Source organism: Sebastes fasciatus, chromosome 11, assembly GCF_043250625.1.
Source record: "Sebastes fasciatus isolate fSebFas1 chromosome 11, fSebFas1.pri, whole genome shotgun sequence".
NCBI classification, from domain to species: domain Eukaryota; kingdom Metazoa; phylum Chordata; class Actinopteri; order Perciformes; family Sebastidae; genus Sebastes; species Sebastes fasciatus.
The window spans coordinates 805,996-829,050 of record NC_133805.1 but is presented as its reverse complement, the minus strand read 5'-3'; the positions used below and the strand labels follow the sequence as shown (position 1 = coordinate 829,050).

The 23,055-nt window shown below is 46.4% G+C and overlaps 1 protein-coding gene and 1 long non-coding RNA gene across 4 annotated transcripts; one reads left to right on the top strand and one right to left on the bottom strand.

The window, feature by feature from the left end:
* Window positions 1-1,092: 1,092 nt before the first annotated feature.
* adhfe1 (alcohol dehydrogenase iron containing 1) lies at window positions 1,093-23,028 on the bottom strand. Of its 3 annotated transcripts, none has more exons than XM_074649815.1 (15): window positions 22,903-23,028; window positions 20,744-20,781; window positions 19,458-19,507; window positions 18,575-18,628; window positions 15,955-16,109; window positions 15,462-15,658; window positions 15,264-15,341; window positions 14,911-15,016; window positions 12,894-13,046; window positions 12,169-12,267; window positions 11,522-11,600; window positions 10,548-10,644; window positions 7,220-7,377; window positions 1,425-1,555; window positions 1,093-1,362 (listed from the first exon to the last, which is right to left on the bottom strand). In XM_074649815.1, exons 1-14 carry the CDS (start codon window positions 22,953-22,955, stop codon window positions 1,472-1,474), a joined length of 1,401 nt encoding a protein of 466 aa, XP_074505916.1. In that variant the 5' UTR covers window positions 22,956-23,028; the 3' UTR covers window positions 1,093-1,362; window positions 1,425-1,471. The 3 variants fall into 3 exon arrangements, with proteins under 3 accessions (XP_074505916.1, XP_074505917.1, XP_074505915.1); XM_074649816.1 differs by having other exon boundaries at window positions 1,093-1,307; XM_074649814.1 differs by having other exon boundaries at window positions 1,093-1,555.
* LOC141776335 (uncharacterized) lies at window positions 7,355-10,506 on the top strand. The gene is made up of 4 exons (XR_012595747.1): window positions 7,355-7,496; window positions 7,537-7,568; window positions 7,657-7,688; window positions 10,496-10,506. It is a non-coding gene; the product is annotated as an uncharacterized LOC141776335 (long non-coding RNA).
* Window positions 23,029-23,055: the final 27 nt, after the last annotated feature.

Genomic DNA, 23,055 nt, shown 5'->3' with positions numbered 1-23,055 from the left:
CAGGAGCAACAACAGCAGCAGTAGCAGCAACAGCAACGTCCATTAGACGACCTGTGAAAGAAACCTGACGCTGTGACTCTTTTTATTATTATTATTATTATTGTTATTATTATTATTATAAACTAACTTTGAGTGTCTCCATTCTGCTGAGTCGACCTGTGAATCATGAGTCAGCATTTTAATCCCACTGCAGAGTCTCCATCAGTTCAACTAACTGATGTTTTATTGATTTATTTAGCAGTTTACATTTGAATGGTTTTAACTAAAACATGAACAATATTTTAATAATTTATAACAAACAAACATTTTAACTATTACTTGTAGTTTTACTGAAGACGTCAGATTTTCAAATGAACCTTTATATATATATATATATACATACATATTTACTTACTGATTTTATTTATGCATTTATTTCTTGAAATCTGTGATGGATTTATGGATTTATTTTATTGACTCAAACACACAAAGACACTTTATATTTATATTACTTAAAACGTTGCAATTTGGATCAAAACTGAACGTCTGAATTTGAGTTTTAAACAAGAATAAACCTGATAAATATATATATAATATATAGTTTATTGAATTGATGCAGCACGTAACTGAATATTGATTAGAGTTTTATGCTTGAATGAAATATTATTTCCATGAATGTTTGAATTGATTTATTATTTTATTGAACATAAAAACCTGTGAAAGAAACTTTATGAACATTGTTTTAAAGACTGATGTGCAATAAAAAAACACGACTGTTTTTAACTTCCTGTTTTTAATCATAAGTGAACTTCGGACTCCGATAACCTTTTTAGATTCTTCATACATCAGTTTCACTCCTGGGTGACCTGCTGGAACCGTTCACACGGCGCCGGATGCACTTTCTACTTCAGAAAGTCTCAGATCAGCAGCAGAGAGACGATCGTCTTCACATGAAGACACTGAAGCTTCTTCACCGTCTTCGTCGTCGTCGTGACGGTCGTCGTCAACCCTAACACACACACCCACACACACTGCCCTTAACTACCTGCTGTGTGTGTGTGTTTTATTGTGAAAGGGTGTTTCCTGTGAGGTGAATAAACAGACGACGAGCTCGACGTGTAAACATGGATTTTATTTTAGATTTGTGAGTAAACATAAAATCAATAGTTGATAAAAAATTATCAGAGGTCAGATCTGAGGTCAGCGGTCAGGTCAGCGGTCAGACCAGAGGTCAAATCTGAGGTCAGCGGCTACAGCAGCATCTAGTGGCTGTTAGAGGAGCTGCAGCTCAACACAGAGCAGACCTGAGGTCAGAGGTCAGACCTGAAGTTAGACCAGAGGTCAGAGCACAGGTCAGACGTGAGGTCAGAGGTCAGACCTGAAGTCTGAGGTCAGAGGTCAGACCTGAAGTCAGAGGTGAGGTCAGACCTGAAGTCAGAGCTGAGGTCAGAGCTGAACGGAGTGTGTCTGGTCCTCACAAGGACAGGAAGTCTCAGTAGAGCTTCATGGAGGCTTCAAACAGCCGGCTCAGGTCGTCCTCGGTGTGTCCTCTGGGGGACAGTTTGGTCACTCGCTCCTGAAACACAGCAACACATCCAACCCTTAAAACCTCCTTTATCTCAAGAGCCCTTAGTCAACACATTATCTTACCCCTTAAAAAGGCCCCTAAACAGTTCACATCATCTATTTTAAATACCTTCAATAGTTCTTCATGTTCAGTTAAGGTTTAAAGTTTCATATTTTAAGTGATTTTCAACCCTTAAACAGTGTTCCATTTAACCCCCTGAATACACTATAAGAGATGAATATATACATGAATCAATTAACATATTAAATACACAAAACAATGACAGATTTCTAGGGTGGAGACAGATTTCTAGGGTGGAAAAATAATAGATTCACTCTGTATCACCATTTATTTAAATGATTTCTAAACAGATGTTTTAACACCAGAATGGATCTATCTGCTTCATCTGAGTCTCTGTGGAGGTAGAAGGAGGTTACCGCTTTTATTGTGGTAGTCTGAGTAACGTGACGTCATATCCGTTCCGTATCCGTCAACCAAAACAAACCTGTGTAAAACGTTGGAGGGTCGTCGTGGATACGACCTGCAGCCTCCCATGTTAAATCCAGCGTGGTAAACACTACACATCCAGTAAAGGATGGAAACACTTTGGGTTTCACACATTGACAGGAAAAGCAGAGCTACACAGAGCAGAGCTAAAGCTGCATGCTAACTCTGTCACGGACAGGTAACGTTATGGTATGGTGGTAACGTTATGGTATGGTGGTAACGTTATGGTATGGAGGTAACGTTATGGTATGGTGGTAACGTTATGGTATGGAGGTAACGTTATGGTATGGAGGTAACGTTATGGTATGGTGGTAACGTTATGGTATGGTGGTAACGTTATGGTATGGAGGTAACGTTATGGTATGGTGGTAACGTTATGGTATGGAGGTAACGTTATGGTATGGTGGTAACGTTATGGTATGGAGGTAACGTTATGGTACGGAGGTAACGTTATGGTATGGAGGTAACGTTATGGTATGGAGGTAACGTTATGGTATGGTGGTAACGTTATGGTATGGTGGTAACGTTATGGTATGGAGGTAACGTTATGGTATGGTGGTAACGTTATGGTATGGAGGTAACGTTATGGTATGGTGGTAACGTTATGGTATGGAGGTAACGTTATGGTACGGAGGTAACGTTATGGTATGGAGGTAACGTTATGGTATGGAGGTAACGTTATGGTACGGAGGTAACGTTATGGTACGGAGGTAACGTTATGGTATGGAGGTAACGTTATGGTATGGAGGTAACGTTATGGTATGGTGGTAACGTTATGGTATGGTGGTAACGTTATGGTATGGAGGTAACGTTATGGTATGGAGGTAACGTTATGGTATGGTGGTAACGTTATGGTATGGTGGTAACGTTATGGTATGGTGGTAACGTTATGGTATGGAGGTAACGTTATGGTATGGAGGTACCGTTATGGTATGGAGGTAACGTTATGGTATGGTGGTAACGTTATGGTATGGAGGTAACGTTATGGTATGGAGGTAACGTTATGGTACGGTGGTAACGTTATGGTATGGAGGTAACGTTATGGTACGGAGGTAACGTTATGGTATGGAGGTAACGTTATGGTATGGAGGTAACGTTATGGTATGGTGGTAACGTTATGGTATGGTGGTAACGTTATGGTATGGAGGTAACGTTATGGTATGGAGGTAACGTTATGGTATGGTGGTAACGTTATGGTATGGTGGTAACGTTATGGTATGGTGGTAACGTTATGGTATGGAGGTAACGTTATGGTATGGAGGTACCGTTATGGTATGGAGGTAACGTTATGGTATGGTGGTAACGTTATGGTATGGAGGTAACGTTATGGTATGGAGGTAACGTTATGGTATGGTGGTAACGTTATGGTATGGAGGTAACGTTATGGTATGGAGGTAACGTTATGGTATGGAGGTAACGTTATGGTATGGAGGTAACGTTATGGTATGGTGTAATGTTATGGTATGGAGGTAACGTTATGGTATGGAGGTAACGTTATGGTATGGTGGTAACGTTATGGTATGGTGGTAACGTTATGGTATGGTGGTAACGTTATGGTATGGTGTAATGTTATGGTATGGAGGTAACGTTATGGTATGGTGGTAACGTTATGGTATGGTGGTAACGTTATGGTATGGAGGTAACGTTATGGTATGGTGGTAACGTTATGGTATGGTGGTAACGTTATGGTATGGAGGTAACGTTATGGTATGGAGGTAACGTTATGGTATGGAGGTAACGTTATGGTATGGTGGTAACGTTATGGTATGGAGGTACCGTTATGGTATGGAGGTAACGTTATGGTATGGTGGTAACGTTATGGTATGGTGGTAACGTTATGGTATGGTGGTAACGTTATGGTATGGAGGTACCGTTATGGTATGGAGGTAACGTTATGGTATGGTGGTAACGTTATGGTATGGTGGTAACGTTATGGTATGGTGGTAACGTTATGGTATGGAGGTAACGTTATGGTATGGAGGTAACGTTATGGTATGGAGGTAACGTTATGGTATGGTGGTAACGTTATGGTATGGAGGTACCGTTATGGTATGGAGGTAACGTTATGGTATGGTGGTAACGTTATGGTATGGTGGTAAAGTTATGGTATGGTGGTAACGTTATGGTATGGAGGTAACGTTATGGTATGGAGGTAACGTTATGGTATGGAGGTAACGTTATGGTATGGAGGTAACGTTATGGTATGGAGGTAACGTTATGGTATGGTGGTAACGTTATGGTATGGAGGTAACGCTATTGTATGGAGGTAACGTTATGGTATGGAGGTAACGTTATGGTATGGAGGTAACGTTATGGTATGGTGGTAACGTTATGGTATGGAGGTAATGTTATGGTATGGTGGTAATGTTATGGTATGGAGGTAACGTTATGGTATGGTGTAATTTTATGGTATGGAGGTAACGTTATGGTATGGTGTAATGTTATGGTATGGAGGTAACGTTATGGTATGGTGGTAACGTTATGGTATGGAGGTAACGTTATGGTATGGTGGTAACGTTATGGTATGGTGTAATGTTATGGTATGGAGGTAACGTTATGGTATGGAGGTAACGTTATGGTATGGTGGTAACGTTATGGTATGGTGGTAACGTTATGGTATGGTGGTAATGTTATGGTATGGTGTAATGTTATGGTATGGAGGTAACGTTATGGTATGGTGGTAACGTTATGGTATGGTGGTAACGTTATGGTATGGAGGTAACGTTATGGTATGGAGGTACCGTTATGGTATGGAGGTAACGTTATGGTATGGTGGTAACGTTATGGTATGGAGGTAACGTTATGGTATGGAGGTACCGTTATGGTATGGAGGTAACGTTATGGTATGGTGGTAACGTTATGGTATGGTGGTAACGTTATGGTATGGTGGTAACGTTATGGTATGGAGGTAACGTTATGGTATGGAGGTACCGTTATGGTATGGAGGTAACGTTATGGTATGGTGGTAACGTTATGGTATGGAGGTAACGTTATGGTATGGAGGTAACGTTATGGTATGGTGGTAACGTTATGGTATGGTGGTAACGTTATGGTATGGAGGTAACGTTATGGTATGGAGGTAAAGTTATGGTATGGAGGTAACGTTATGGTATGGTGTAATGTTATGGTATGGAGGTAACGTTATGGTATGGAGGTAACGTTATGGTATGGTGGTAACGTTATGGTATGGTGGTAACGTTATGGTATGGTGGTAACGTTATGGTATGGTGGTAACGTTATGGTATGGTGGTAACGTTATGGTATGGTGGTAATGTTATGGTATGGTGTAATGTTATGGTATGGAGGTAACGTTATGGTATGGTGGTAACGTTATGGTATGGTGGTAACGTTATGGTATGGAGGTAACGTTATGGTATGGTGGTAACGTTATGGTATGGTGGTAATGTTATGGTATGGTGTAATGTTATGGTATGGAGGTAACGTTATGGTATGGAGGTAACGTTATGGTATGGTGGTAACGTTATGGTATGGAGGTAACGTTATGGTATGGAGGTAACGTTATGGTATGGTGGTAACGTTATGGTATGGAGGTACCGTTATGGTATGGAGGTAACGTTATGGTATGGTGGTAACGTTATGGTATGGTGGTAACGTTATGGTATGGTGGTAACGTTATGGTATGGAGGTAACGTTATGGTATGGTGGTAACGTTATGGTATGGTGGTAACGTTATGGTATGGTGGTAACGTTATGGTATGGAGGTAACGTTATGGTATGGAGGTAACGTTATGGTATGGAGGTAACGTTATGGTATGGAGGTAACGTTATGGTATGGTGGTAACGTTATGGTATGGAGGTACCGTTATGGTATGGAGGTAACGTTATGGTATGGTGGTAACGTTATGGTATGGTGGTAAAGTTATGGTATGGTGGTAACGTTATGGTATGGAGGTAACGTTATGGTATGGAGGTAACGTTATGGTATGGAGGTAACGTTATGGTATGGAGGTAACGTTATGGTATGGAGGTAACGTTATGGTATGGAGGTAACGTTATGGTATGGAGGTAACGTTATGGTATGGTGGTAACGTTATGGTATGGAGGTAACGTTATGGTATGGAGGTAACGTTATGGTATGGAGGTAACGTTATGGTATGGAGGTAACGTTATGGTATGGAGGTAACGCTATTGTATGGAGGTAACGCTATGGTATGGAGGTAACGTTATGGTATGGAGGTAACGTTATGGTATGGTGGTAACGTTATGGTATGGAGGTAATGTTATGGTATGGTGGTAATGTTATGGTATGGAGGTAACGTTATGGTATGGTGTAATGTTATGGTATGGAGGTAACGTTATGGTATGGTGTAATGTTATGGTATGGAGGTAACGTTATGGTATGGTGGTAACGTTATGGTATGGAGGTAACGTTATGGTATGGTGGTAACGTTATGGTATGGTGTAATGTTATGGTATGGAGGTAACGTTATGGTATGGAGGTAACGTTATGGTATGGTGGTAACGTTATGGTATGGTGGTAACGTTATGGTATGGTGGTAATGTTATGGTATGGTGTAATGTTATGGTATGGAGGTAACGTTATGGTATGGTGGTAACGTTATGGTATGGTGGTAACGTTATGGTATGGTGGTAACGTTATGGTATGGTGTAATGTTATGGTATGGAGGTAACGTTATGGTATGGTGGTAACGTTATGGTATGGTGGTAACGTTATGGTATGGTGTAATGTTATGGTATGGTGGTAACGTTATGGTATGGTGTAATGTTATGGTATGGAGGTAACGTTATGGTATGGTGGTAACGTTATGGTATGGTGTAACGTTATGGTATGGTGTAATGTTATGGTATGGTGGTAACGTTATGGTATGGTGGTAACGTTATGGTATGGTGGTAACGTTATGGTATGGTGTAATGTTATGGTATGGTGGTAACGTTATGGTATGGTGTAATGTTATGGTATGGTGTAATGTTATGGTATGGTGGTAACGTTATGGTATGGTGGTAACGTTATGGTATGGTGTAATGTTATGGTATGGAGGTAACGTTATGGTATGGTGGTAACGTTAGTTTCAGTTTCATCTTCATCATCATCATCATCATCATCATCACCGTTAACGGATGAATTAACCGACTCATGACGTCTGAAAGGTCCTGATTATTCTGAGGGTCAGTGAAGGCACCGACCTGAGGGATGGTTCCTGTCACCAGAGCTGGGATGTCCTCGTTACTGTAGCCCACAGCTCCCAGTCCGTCCTCCACCTGCAGGTCAAACAGGAACTGGCGCAGCGTGTCGGCCAGGACGGCGCCCGCGTCCTCCCGCTTCACCTGCCGGACGTCTGCACCTGAACCAGCACATCATCATCATCATCATCATCATCGGTTACTAATTATTTTGTCACATCGTGTTGTATCATACAGCAGAATCCAGTACTGCAGGGTGGACAGGTGGACATGTGGACAGGTGAACAGGTGAACATGTGGACAGGTGGACAGGTGGACAGGTGGACAGGTAAACAGGTGGACAGGTGGACAGGTGAACAGGTAGACAGTAGGACAGGTGAACAGGTGGAAAGGTGGACAGGTAAACAGGTGGACAGGTGAACAGGTAAACAGGTTGACAGGTAGACAGGTGGACAGGTGAACAGGTGGACAGGTAAACAGGTTGACAGGTTGACAGGTAGACAGGTGGACAGGTGAACAGGTGGACAGGTGGACAGGTAAACAGGTTGACAGGTTGACAGGTAGACAGGTAAACAGGTGGACAGGTAAACAGGTTGACAGGTTGACAGGTAGACAGGTGGACATGTAGACAGGTGGACATGTGGACAGGTAAACAAGTACAGAAACAGAAACCATCCATTAAAACAGTTCAGGTGTGGACTGAGGAAGCCACCTCAGCTCTACAGGACTGTTTTGATACCACAGACTGGGACATATTTGCTGAGGAGACAGATCTGGAGGGACACACAACGGCTGTCCTCTCCTACATAAACTTTTGTGCTGAAGGTGTGGTTGGGACAAAAACCATCAAAGTCTTTCCGAATCAGAAACCGTGGCTCAACGGCGAGGTGCGGACCCTGCTCAGAGCACGGGACTCTGCCTTTAAATCTGGGACCTCGCAGGAATACAAAGAGGCGCAAAAGAGACTGAGGAGGGGGATCAGGGAGGCCAAACGCAGATATAAAGAGCGCATAGAGGAGCACTTTAAGAACAACGACTCCAAGAGCATGTGGCAGGGGATAAAAACCATCACGGGCTACAAAGACAACCGCACAGCCTCAAGTCCCACAGACAACACGCTTCCTGATACCCTGAATCATTTCTTCGCTCGGTTCGACCGGGAGAACAAGGAAACCAACATCCAGCCTGCACTAACTGAGAAGGACCAACCGATAAAGCTCCAACACCACCAGGTCAAATCCGTCCTGCGCCGAGTCAACATCAGGAAAGCGTCAGGACCGGATGGGGTCTCCGGACGAATCATTAAGGCCTGTGCAGACCAGCTAACAGGGGTATTTACAACCATCTTCAACCTCTCACTTGAACAGTCTGTTGTTCCCACATGCCTTAAGGAAACCACCATCGTCCCTGTACCCAAGAAAACCAAAGTGAACTGCCTGAATGACTACCGGCCAGTTGCTCTAACCCCCATTATCACAAAATGTTTCGAGAGACTAGTTCTGTCCCACATTAAAACTGTCATCCCTGCCGATCTTGACCAACACCAGTTTGCTTATCGGACAAACAGATCGACGGATGATGCAATCACAACAGCTCTTCACGCAGCCCTTACACACCTGGATCACAACAACACATATGTAAGGATGCTGTTTGTTGATTTCAGTTCTGCTTTCAACACAATAATTCCACACAAACTGGTTAACAAATTGAGCAACTTGGGCTTAGGCAGTTCACTGAGCACATGGGTGCTGGACTTCCTCAGGAACAGACTCCAGTGTGTCAGGATGGGGGACCACACCTCGGCCACTCTGAACCTGAGCACTGGAACACCACAGGGGTGTGTCCTCAGTCCTTTTCTCTACTCCCTCTTCACATATGACTGCTCAACTATTCACCCCACCAACACCATGGTCACATTTGCAGACGACACTGCTGTAGTAGGACTGATAACCAACAACAACGAGACAGCCTACAGGGAGGAGATCCAACATCTGACACAATGGTGTTCCATAACAACCTGGATTAAACACCACTAAAACAAAAGAAATGATAATAGACTTCAGGAGAGCAAGGCGGGTGGAGCACTCTGCCCTCTGCGTACGTGGAGAGGAGGTGGAGAGGGTGGACTGCTTCACGTACCTCGGAGTCCACATTTCGTCAGACCTCACCTGGTCCAAAAACATCTCTCATCAGGTGGGGAAGGCCCAGCAGAGACTCTACTTCCTCCGGAAGCTGAAACAGGCTCACCTTCCTCAACACCTGCTGATCAACTTCTATAGGGCAACCATTGAGAGCCTCCTGACCTACTGCTGCACTGTGTGGTTTGCTAGCTGCACAGTGGAGAACAGGAGGGACCTGCAGCGGGTGGTGAGGATGGCAGAAAAGGTGATTGGGACCACATTACCCCCCCTCAGTGACCTATACGCTGGTCGGCTCTGTAAGAAAGCCAGCTGTATCTCCAAAGACCCCACCCACCCTGGACATGGACTGTTTGCTCCCCTTCCCTCCGGAAGGAGATACAGGACAATTAAAACACACACCAACAGACTACGAAACAGCTTTTACCCTCAGGCTGTGGGTAACCCTAACCTCACCAGCTGCTGAACCATAACTTGCACTTTATGATGATCCACTTATTTATTGTTCTACTTGTGACTGAATATTTTAATGTTTGTTTCTCACTGCAAAGAGCTGCTCAACTGTTTTTCGTTGTTTTCAATGACAATGACAATAAAGTCTATCTATCTATCTATCTATCAGGTAGACAGGTAGACAGGTGGACAGGTGAACAGGATAACAGGTAGACAGGTGGACAGGTGGACAGGTGAACAGGATAACAGGTAGACAGGTGGACAGGTGGACAGGTGGACAGACGGACAGGTGAACAGGATAACAGGTAGACAGGTGGACAGGTGGACAGACAACAGGATAACAGGTAGACAGGTGGACAGGTGAACAGGATAACAGGTGGACAGGTGGACAGACGGACAGACGGACAGGTGGACAGGTGAACAGGATAACAGGTAGACAGGTGGACAGACGAACAACTGGACAGGTGAACAGGATAACAGGTAGACAGGTGGACAGGTGAACAGGATAACAGGTAGACAGGTAGACAGACGAACAGGATAACAGGTAGACAGACGAACAGGATAACGGGTAGACAGGTGGACAGGTGGACAGACGAACAGGATAACAGGTGAACAGGTAGACAGACGAACAGGATAACAGGTAGACAGACGAACAGGATAACAGGATAACGGGTAGACAGGTGGACAGGTGGACAGGTGGACAGACGAACAGGATAACAGGTGAACAGGTGGACAGGTACCGAGGATCTCTGCGGCCTCCAGGTGGCGCTCTGGACACATCGGGGCTGTGAAGCTGAAGACGGCCGGAGACGTGAGGACCACTGAGAGACCGTGAGGCTGAGGACACACACACAGAGAGGGTTGTCTTTCTAAACTTGTGAGGACTCTCATTGATATAATGCATTCTCCTAAACCTGACCCCTAAACCTGACCCCTAAACCCTGACCCCTAAACCTGACCCCTAAACCTGACCCCTAAACCCTGACCCCTAAACCTGACCCCTAAACCTGACCCCTAAACCCTGACCCCTAAACCTGACCCCTAAACCTGACCCCTAAACCCTGACCCCTAAACCTGACCCCTAAACCCTGACCCCTAAACCTGACCCCTAAACCTGACCCCTAAACCTGACCCCTAAACCCTGACCCCTAAACCTGACCCCTAAACCCTGACCCCTAAACCAGACCCCTAAACCTGACCCCTAAACCCTGACCCCTAAACCAGACCCCTAAACCTGACCCCTAAACCTGACCCCTAAACCCTGACCCCTAAACCTGACCCCTAAACCTGACCCCTAAACCTGACCCCTAAACCCTGACCCCTAAACCTGACCCCTAAACCTGACCCCTAAACCCTGACCCCTAAACCAGACCCCTAAACCTGACCCCTAAACCTGACCCCTAAACCCTGACCCCTAAACCAGACCCCTAAACCTGACCCCTAAACCTGACCCCTAAACCCTGACCCCTAAACCTGACCCCTAAACCTGACCCCTAAACCTGAACCAGCTCTGGTTCGGTCAAGTCTTCAGTGGAGAACCTCAGGGAACCGGTCTGGGTTCTCTGAGGTTCTCCAGTTTAACAGAACCAAAGTTAGAATTCAACTCAAAGTGTTTTCTACAGCGTGAGCGTCGTTTGTTCTGAACGTTCCGACACCAGAACCGAAAGAACAACGAGCTTGGCGTTCAGCAGCTCGCCGTGGTTCCACCACTCACCACCAGAGGGTGCTCCACGCTGTAACCCTTCGCCGAGTGAGTCTTCACGTTACCGGCGATCGGATACGACATCCCGTGACTGCAGAGACAAAACGCCACAACGCCGTCCACATCAGTCCACATCAGTCAACATCAGTCAACATCAGTCCACATCAGTCCCGTCATTCATAGAACCTTCAAATAACATTAATCTACCCATTAATAACAACATCATTATTAATGATGTCGTTAATAATGATGTTGTTAATAATGAGGTCATTAATAATGATGTTGTTATTAACGACATCATTATTAACGACATCATTAATAATGATGTCGTTAATAATGAGGTCATTTAAGGGTTAAAGGCTTGATTATAACACATTAACAGTATTTTGAGAGGATCATCTGAACAGATTAAGGGCTTGTTAAGGGCTTTTTAAGGGCTTGTAAAGGGCTTTTTAAGGTTTTTTTAAGGGCTTCTTCAGGGGATTGAGACACTTGAAAATGAACCAAATAACATGTAAATTCAGGAGTTGGGGTTAATTAATGGATAAATTAAGGGATTATTATAATTAAAGGGTTTTTTAATGTATTTCCTCCACTCTCTCTAAGGGGTCTAAAGGGGTAAACAAACACCACAGAAGGTTCCGAGCTTCGTTTCTCACCACAGATGAACTCCGGCGTTCCCGAAGCCGATGCCGGCGAACACGCTGGCCAGGTGCATGCTGGACCGGGCCTCCAGGTCCTCGGGGTCCCGCACCGAGCTGCCAACAAGCAACCACATCATCACTCTTTCATAATCAGAGAGTCACTTCTTCCATACCAGACAGCTTTCATTTCAGTCTTTAATATCATTTTATTATCTTTTTACATAATGTTCGTTTTTTTATTTATATATTAAAAAAACTTTAATTTAAACTGTTTAATTTTAATATTATTGAAGTAATATTTTACATTTAGTTATTTTTTAACAAATTTCAGACCTAAACGTTAATAACGTTGAGTACAGTTGATGAACAGAGTATCAGTCTCTGTTGGTTTCATTTCATGTATATTTAAAATATTTCTCAAATCTAAAACTGATCAGGATTAATTTCATAAACCTGGAAAAACATTAAATCTTCCCAACAACCTCAGACAGTTAAAACACAAGCAGACAAATGTTATTAATAATAATAATAATAATATTAATATAATAATGATAATATTAATAATAATGTTATTAATAATAATAATAATAGTGTTAATAATAATAATGTTATTAATGATAATAATAATAATAACAATAAAAGCCTTTAAGAGGAGGAGAAGAGCAGTTGTGGATCTGTGGTGGAGTTCCTCAGGGATCCTGTTCGGGTCCTCTGTGGTTCTCCAGTTTAACTTTATTTACCGTTTCATGAACTTGGCCACCACGTTGAGGGCGTGGCGGGACCAGACGTCGCTGATGGGGTTGCTGCCCTGGTAGGCGGGGCGGTTGATGGGGTTGGGGGGGCAGGGGCTCCTCTGGTTGTAGGGCAGAGCGGTGTACGACTCCAGAGCATGACTACAGCGGAAAAACACACAGCAGGTCACATGATACCGTTTCATATCACACCATACCGCTTCATATCACACCATACCGCTTCATATCACAAGATACCGCTTAACGATACCGCTTCATATCACACGATACCGCTTCACATCTCACGATACCGCTTCATATCACACGATACCGCTTCAAGATACCGCTTCATATCACACGATACCGCTTCACAATACCGCTTCACATCACACGATACCGCTTCATATCACACGATACCGCTTCAAGATACCGCTTCACATCACACAATTCCGCTTCGCGATACCGCTTCACATCACACGATACCGCTTCACATTAGACGATACCGCTTCACATCACACGATACCGCTTCATATCACACGATACCGCTTCACATCACACGATACCGCTTCACGATACCGCTTCACATCACACGATACCGCTTCATATCACACGATACCGCTTCAAGATACCGCTTCATATCACACGATACCGCTTCACAATACCGCTTCACATCAACGATACCGCTTCATATCACACGATACCGCTTCAAGATACCGCTTCATATCACACGATACCGCTTCACATCACACGATACCACTTCATATCACACGATACCGCTTCATATCACACAATACTGCTTCAAGATACCGCTTCACATCATACGATACCACTTCACGATACCGCTTCACATCACACGATACCGCTTCATATCACACGATACCGCTTCACATCACACGATACCGCTTCACGATACCGCTTCACATCACATGATACTGCTTCACATTATACGATACCGCTTCACATCACACGATACCGCTTCATATCACACGATACCGCTTCAAGATACCGCTTCATGTCACACGATACCGCTTCACAATACCGCTTCACATCAACGATACCGCTTCATATCACACAATACCGCTTCACATCACACGATACCGCTTCACATCACACGATACAGCTTCACATCACACGATACCGCTTCACATCACACCATACCGCTTCACATCACACGATACCGCTTCACATCACACGATACCGCTTCACATCACACGATACCGCTTCACGATACCGCTTCACATTACACGATACCGCTTCATATCACACGATACCGCTTCACATTACACGATACCGCTTCACATCACACGATACCGCTTCACAATACCGCTTCACATCAACGATCCCGCTTCATATTACACAATACCGATTCATATCACACGATACCGCTTCACATCACACGATACCGCTTCACGATAACGCTTCACATTACACGATTCCGCTTCACATCACACCCTACCGCTTCACATCACACGATACCGCTTCACATCACACGATACCGCTTCACAATACCGCTTCACATTACACAATACCGCTTCACATCACACGCTACCGCTTCATATCACACGATACCGCTTCACATCACACGATACCGCTTCACATCACACGCTACCGCTTCATATCACACGATACCGCTTCACATCACACGATACCGCTTCATATGATCACACTGTACGGTCCGATCGACAGCCACGGGCTGGCGGATGGACGGAGAGACAGACGGAGAGACAGACAGACAGACAGACAGAGAGACAGAGAGACAGACAGAGACACAGACAGAGAGACAGACAGACGGAGAGACAGAGAGAGAGAGAGACAGACAGACAAAGAGACAGACGGAGAGACAGAGAGACAGACAGAGACACAGACAGAGAGACAGACAGACAGACAAAGAGACAGACGGAGAGACAGACAGACAGAGAGACAGAGAGACAGACAGACAGACGGAGACACAAACAGACAGACAGAGAGACAGACAGACGGAGAGACAGAGAGACAGACAGAGAGACAGAGAGACGGAGAGACAGACCAGAGGACGTCGAAGCCGCTGTTGGCGGCGACCCTCTTGGGCATGCTCAGTGTGTGCGTCGGGTCCACGATGCCCAGCGTCGGTCTGATGGCTCTGCTGGCGATACCTGAACACAGACAACCAATCAGAGCTCAGACTGACGCGGTGATGTCACCGTGTTTGTTTCAGACAGAGACGTTCAGTCAGAGACGTCTTCAGACAGAGACATCCTCAGACAGAGACATCCTCAGACAGAGACATCCTCAGACAGAGACATCCTCAGACAGAGACGTCTTCAGACAGATGTCTCTGTCTTCAGAAAGAGACGTTCAGTCAACGTTGGACTTCTTCTTCTTCTTCTTCTTCAGTTTGACCTGTTTTGGCCTTCAAAGGCTCGTAGTCAAAAATGGCGACTCCGGTGGTCTCGCTGCCGGTGCCCGCCGTCGTAGGAACTGGAGGACAAAGTTCAGACAGAGAGACATTAACAGAGAGACACATTAACAGAGAGACACATTAACAGAGAGACACATTAACCGAGAGACACATTAACAGAGTCACATTGCCGTGGTTACCTGCGATGAGCGGCTTCAGAGCTCCGGTGATCGGCTTCCCTTTACCGATCGGAGCGTTGACGAAGTCCAGGAAGTCGGCGTCGGGGTGACACGAGTACAGATTGGCTGCTTTGCACGTGTCAATCACGGAGCCGCCGCCCACCGCCACGAACACGTCGAAGGACTCCTTCTTAGCGAACGAGATGGCGTCCTTAAAGCTGCAACACACACATTCACACACTGGTCAGGAGTCTGTGAACATATACAGCAAACTGTCATCTATAACATCATCCAGTATCTCCTGTCCAAACAGGAAGAGATTCATACTTCTTATATCTTATCAATACTAAACCACCAATCACACCTCCGTCACCTGAAAGAAGAATCTGGTCAGGAAGTCCTCATGACGTCTGAATAGCAGGTAAAACACACACAGGGTCTAACAGGTGTCCTGAGAACACGACGTCCCTACGTGGACACCTGACAGCCAATCAGAGAGCAGGAGGTGTCTCACCTGGTGTCGGTGGGCTCCACCCGGACGTTGTCGTAGACTTTGTACTTGACTCCGTTCTGGGCCAGAGACTCCAGGACGGCCTTCACCGGGGGGAGGCGGGACAAGTTCCTGTCCGTCATCAGACAGACGTTCCGAGCTCCGAGGTTCTGCAGGTCCTGCAGGAGGAACCGACGTTTAGTACCGGAGGCTGGAGCGCCAACATGGAAACAGTCTCTGGGTCAAACTGAGGAAACGCTGCTTTATCTGGCTTTTTGTAGGCGTTCCTGAACTCAACACAGCAGCACTGTTTGTTTACATCGTGGTTCCCTAGCTCCTCCCTCCTGATGACATCACACACACATCGTGATAGATGGCAAGCTTTGATTGGTCAGTGACCAACGTGTAATCTGTCATGTGACCCAGTGACCCGCAAGCTACCTACCTACCCGCTGGCTACCTACCCGCTACCTACCTACCCGCAACCTACCTACCTACCTACCCGCTAGCTACCTACCCGCTACCTACCTACCTACCTACCTACCCGCTAGCTACCTACCTACCCGCTAGCTACCTACCTACCCGCTAGCTACCTACCCGCTAGCTACCTACCTACCCGCTAGCTACCTACCCGCTAGCTACCTACCTACCTACCCGCTAGCTACCTACCCGCTACCTACCTACCTACCTACCTACCCGCTACCTACCTACCTACCTACCCGCTAGCTACCTACCCGCTAGCTACCTACCTACCTACCTACCTACCTACCTACCTACCTACCCGCTAGCTACCTACCTACCTACCTACCCGCTAGCTACCTACCTACCTACCTACCTACTTACCTACCTACCCACCTACCTACCCGCTAGCTACCTACCTACCTACCCGCTAGCTACCTACCCGCTAGCTACCTACCTACCTACCTACCCGCTAGCTACCTACCTACCTACCCGCTAGCTACCTACCTACCTACCTACCTACCCGCTACCTACCTACCCGCTACCTACCTACCTACCTACCTACCTACCCGCTACCTACCTACCCGCTACCTACCTACCTACCTACCCGCTAGCTATCTACCCGCTACCTACCTACCCGCTAGCTACCTACCTACCTACCTACCCGCTAGCTACCTACCCGCTACCTACCTACCCGCTAGCTACCTAACCGCTAGCTACCTACCCGCTACCTACCTACCCGCTAGCTACCTAACCGCTACCTACCTACCTACCTACCCGCTAGCTACCTACCCGCTACCTACCTACCCGCTAGCTACCTAACCGCTACCTACCTACCTACCTACCTACCTACCTACCCGCTAGCTACCTACCTACCCGCTAGCTACCTACCCGCTAGCTACCTACCTACCTACCTACCTACCCGCTAGCTACCTACCCGCTACCTACCTACCTACCTACCTACCCGCTACCTACCTACCTACCTACCTACCCGCTACCTACCTACCTACCTACCCGCTAGCTACCTACCCGCTACCTACCTACCTACCTACCCGCTAGCTACCTACCCGCTAGCTACCTACCCGCTAGCTACCTACCTACCCGCTACCTACCTACCTACCTACCTACCTACCCGCTAGCTACCTACCTACCCGCTAGCTACCTACCCGCTAGCTACCTACCTACCCGCTACCTACCTACCTACCTACCCGCTAGCTACCTACCTACCTACCCGCTAGCTACCTACCTACCTGCCTACCTACCCGCTAGCTAGCTACCTACCTACCTACCTACCTACCTACCTACCTACCCGCTAGCTACCTGCCTACCTACCCGCTAGCTACCTACCTACCTACCTACCTACCCGCTAGCTACCTACCTACCTACCTACCTACCTACCCGCTAGCTACCTGCCTACCCGCTAGCTACCTACCCGCTAGCTAGCTACCTACCTACCTACCCGCTAGCTACCTACCTACCTACCTACCTACCCGCTACCTACCTACCCGCTACCTACCTACCTACCTACCTACCTACCCGCTAGCTACCTACCCGCTAGCTACCTACCTACCTACCTACCTACCTACCTACCTACCCGCTAGCTACCTACCTACCTACCTACCCGCTAGCTACCTACCTACCTACCCGCTAGCTACCTACCCGCTACCTACCTACCCGCTAGCTACCTGCCTACCCGCTACCTACCTACCTACCCGCTAGCTACCTGCCTACCCGCTAGCTACCTACCTACCTACCTACCTACCCGCTAGCTACCTACCCGCTAGCTACCTACCTACCCGCTACCTACCTACCTACCTACCCGCTAGCTACCTACCTACCTACCCGCTAGCTACCTACCTACCTGCCTACCTACCCGCTAGCTAGCTACCTACCTACCTACCTACCTACCCGCTAGCTACCTACCTACCTACCTACCTACCTACCCGCTAGCTACCTGCCTACCCGCTAGCTACCTACCCGCTAGCTAGCTACCTACCTACCTACCCGCTAGCTACCTTCCTGCTAGCTACCTACCCGCTAGCTAGCCAGCTGTCTGTAATCAAGCTGTGGCAGCATAAAGCCGTAATTCTACCACAACCTCCTGAACTGATTCAATACAAAACAGTGTATGATGATGATGAAGATGATGATGATGGTGATGACGGTGATGACGGTGTGTGGTTACCATGCCGATCTCCCTGGTGACTCCTTCTCCATATCTGATGTTGGAACTCGCCATCTGACAGAAACAAACAATCACAACATGACGATGATGACGATGATGATGACGATGATGATGATGATGATGAGGTTCAGAATCAGATGTGAGCCCCGTTTAAATACTCATAACATTTATAGTCCAGATCAGAACCCGGGCTGGACTGGGACAACAGATAGGGCCGTGGCGTTTTGCCCCGGACCGGCCCGATCACCGGTGATCTGTGCCGTGTGTACCACGCTCCGTTGAAGGTTCTCTCATACTGGCCAATCTGGAGATCTCACCAATACGGAGGATTTCTAAACCAAAGCGGAGTACGCATGAAAAAGTCACGGTACGCCATAGGAGTAAAATGAGTACAATACTGTGGCCCGCTATGTAGCGGCCCACTAGAGCTGCTCATCTCTCATAACATGTTGAGCCACAACTGTTTTACTCTATACTCCCTCATCTCTCTCTCTCTCTCCTCCTCACTGTGGCCGCCAGCACAAAGCCATTGGGCCAGCCCGGTGAGCCCGGTGTGCCCGGTGAGCCCGGCACAGAGCCATTGGGCCAGCCCGGTGAGCCCGGTGTCAATAAAGGAAAAGAAATGGGCCGATTTACCTTTTTTATGGGTAAAAAAAAAGAAAAAGACATGCGTCGGCCCAAAAGGACGTCGGCCCACCGGGACAACGCCCGCTATGCCAGATGTTCAGTCCAGATGGACAGTCCAGCCCTGATCACAACTTGGACTCAAAAGATTATTATTATATTATAATTAGATATTAATATTCATGAGGAGTTTGATCTTAATGTTTCAGTGACTTCACTAAACGAGGACTCTTTTAAACACAGTCTGGTGTGAGTTCACCTCGAAGGCGTAGTCAGTCTGACGGACGGAGCAGGACGCAGCGCCAGCACCTGCAGGAGAAACACCTGATGACATCATCTACTATTGATCTATTATTGATGTAATAGTGATGTATTAGTGATGTAATGGTGACGTAATGGTGACGTAATGGTGATGTAATAGTGATGTATTGGTGATGTAATGGTGACGTAATGGTGATGTAATAGTGATGTATTGGTGATGTAATAGTGATATATTGGTGATGTAATGGTGACGTAATGGTGATGTAATAGTGATGTATTGGTGATGTAATAGTGATATATTGGTGATGTAATAGTGATGTAATAGTGATATATTGGTGATGTAATAGTGATGTATTGGTGATGTAATAGTGATATATTGGTGATGTATTGGTGACATTATAGTGATGTATTGGTGATGTAATAGTGATGTATTGGTGATGTAATAGTGATGTATTGGTGATGTATTGGTGACATTATAGTGATGTATTGGTGACGTAATAGTGATGTATTGGTGATGTAATAGTGATGTATTGGTGATGTAATAGTGATATATTGGTGATGTATTGGTGACATTATAGTGATGTATTGGTGACGTAATAGTGATGTATTGGTGATGTAATAGTGATGTATTGGCGATGTATTGGTGATGTAATAGTGATATATTGGTGATGTAATAGTGATGTATTGGTGATGTAATAGTGATGTATTAGTGATGTATTGGTGATGTAATAGTGATGTATTGGTGATGTAATAGTGATGTATTGGTGATGTAATAGTGATATATTGGTGATGTAATAGTGATATAGTGGTGATGTAATAGTGATGTTATTGATCCACTAGTGATCTATCAGTGATGTGTTATTGATCCACTAGTGATCTATCAGTGATGTATTAGTGATGTGTTATTGATGTATTATTGATGTATTATTGATGTGTTATTGATCTACTAGTGATCTATCAGTGATGTATTAGTGATGTGTTATTGATCCACTAGTGATCTATCAGTGATGTATTAGTGATGTGTTATTGATGTGTTATTGATCTACTAGTGATGTATTATTGATGTAATAGTGATGTGTTATTGATCTACTAGTGATGTATTATTGATGTATTATTGATCTACTAGTGATCTATCAGTGATCCTGGTGGTGATTGATGCCTGTTCAGAGAGACCCCCCCCCCCCTCTCCACGTGGTGCTGACTAAAGGTTATGAGTCAGTGAATCAATAACAGTGATTGTGAGCAGCAGCAGTTACAGATTGATAAGCGGAGGTCGTCACATACCTCGGTGGAAGGTGTTGGAGTGGGCGGGACATCTGCACCTGTTCACACAGAGGTCACACAGAGAGCAGAAGTCCTTTTTAAATATTCATCCTGTAACCCAACAACACTGTGAATATAATAAACTTTAACAACTCGTCGTCACGGCAACGCCTGATGGCCGTAAAAACAAGGATTGTCATAGCAGAGTTCTGCATGGAGGGACTGAAGATCACTCGTCTTCTATGTGAAACACAAGCACGTTCTGGACTAGGACCTGGTCTGAGGTGGACTACTGAAGTAGCTCAGAGTCCTCTACACTCTGAGGAAAGGTGCCTCAATGCTTCCTTTCCTATCTCCTTTAGCTTAGGGAACACTGGTACGTCCTTTACCGAAGGAAAGGAGACAACGCCGTTTAACTGCTTGCTATGATAACGTGAAAACGTCCTTTAGGAGCTGGTTCTGTTCTGGACAGGGATCCTGCCTGGACCGGTTCAGCACCGAGTCCGTCACCGAGGTCACGTTATCAATAAAGTTTGTTTAAAGCCGCGGTGGTCCTTGACCTCATCACGTTATCCATCCAGGTCAGGGAAACGTGATTAGGAAAGGACAAAGGACATCATGTTTATCACCAGGGACACCAGGTCTCACGTGGTCTCAGGTGGTCTCATGTGGTCTCATGTGGTCTCAGGTGGTCTCATGTGGTCTCATGTGGTCTCATGTGGTCTCATGTGGTCTCTGCGGTTAAAACAGCAAATCCCATTTTTTATGTTTTCACAGATCTGAAATGGGGTCTAAGAATTGAATCCAGGATTAACAGGTCTAAGTACAGCAGTTTTAGTTCTAGACCTGGTCTCATGTGGTCTGGAGAGACCCCCCTTTACATATTTTACATAAAAGAATAAAGAACAGAAAACAGACGTCACAACTCTAAAACATTCTTCAGGATCTCCATGTCAGACAGGTTCTACTGGTCCAGATACAGCCCCACAGACCTGGTCTGAGGTGCAGGTCCAGTCCTGGTCTGAGGTGCAGGTCCAGACCTGGTCTGAGGTGCAGGTCCAGACCGTTTCTCTGTTTCTCAGCTGCTGTAAATGTTTAACGGTTCTGGTTTTCAGTGTGAAACAGACCCAGACCCGAGACTCCGTCCTCTCAGGAGACTTTAGAGAAGCATGAGTGAGTCTCAGCTCAGGTGAGTCTCAGGTGAGTCTCAGTGAGTCTCAGGTGTGTCTCAGGTGAGTCTCAGTGAGTCTCAGGTGAGTCTCAGGTGAGTCTCAGTGAGTCTCAGGTGAGTCTCAGGTGAGTCTCAGTGAGTCTCAGGTGAGTCTCAGGTGAGTCTCAGGTGTGTCTCGGTGAGTCTCAGGTGAGTCTCAGGTGAGTCTCAGGTGTGTCTCAGGTGAGTCTCAGTGAGTCTCAGGTGAGTCTCAGTGAGTCTCAGGTGAGTCTCAGGTGAGTCTCAGGTGTGTCTCAGGTGAGTCTCAGGTGTGTCTCAGGTGTGTCTCAGTGAGTCTCAGGTGTGTCTCAGGTGTGTCTCAGTGAGTCTCAGGTGAGTCTCAGGTGGGTCTCAGGTGGGTCTCAGGTGGGTCTCAGTGAGTCTCAGGTGTGTCTCAGGTGAGTCTCAGGTGAGTCTCAGGTGAGTCTCAGGTGGGTCTCAGGTGGGTCTCAGTGAGTCTCAGTGAGTCTCAGGTGGGTCTCAGGTGGGTCTCAGGTGGGTCTCAGTGAGTCTCAGGTGTGTCTCAGGTGGGTCTCAGGTGAGTCTCAGGTGGGTCTCAGTGAGTCTCAGGTGTGTCTCAGGTGAGTCTCAGGTGTGTCTCAGTGAGTCTCAGGTGAGTCTCAGGTGGGTCTCAGGTGGGTCTCAGGTGGGTCTCAGTGAGTCTCAGGTGTGTCTCAGGTGAGTCTCAGGTGAGCCGAATGTTCGGCCCGGTCCTGCCGGTTCTGAGGATGTGTTCAGATCAGCTGTGCTCCGGAAGCAGCGGGAGTTAAACACCGACGCGTCTCAAAGAGGCAGATTAGTGAACGCAGTCTGGCGTCACCTCCTCTCCTCTGCTCTCCTCTGCTCCTCTGAGGACAACAACAAGCAGCGGGAGCCTGTGACGTCACCGCAAAGTGCTGACGTGTCCTCAGGTGAATCCAGCTGTAGACCTGTAAACCTGTAGATCTCAGGTGTGGTGCATCAAACTTACGCTGCGTGCTCGAGCTGTCTGAGCAGGTGAACGACTCGGTCTCTTCCCGCCATCTCTGCGTCTGACCAGCACGAGCTGCTGTCTGACCTAATATACTAGTGACGTCAAGCTGCCGACTGCATGACGCACTGCTTCCGCCTCCGCTTTTCAAAA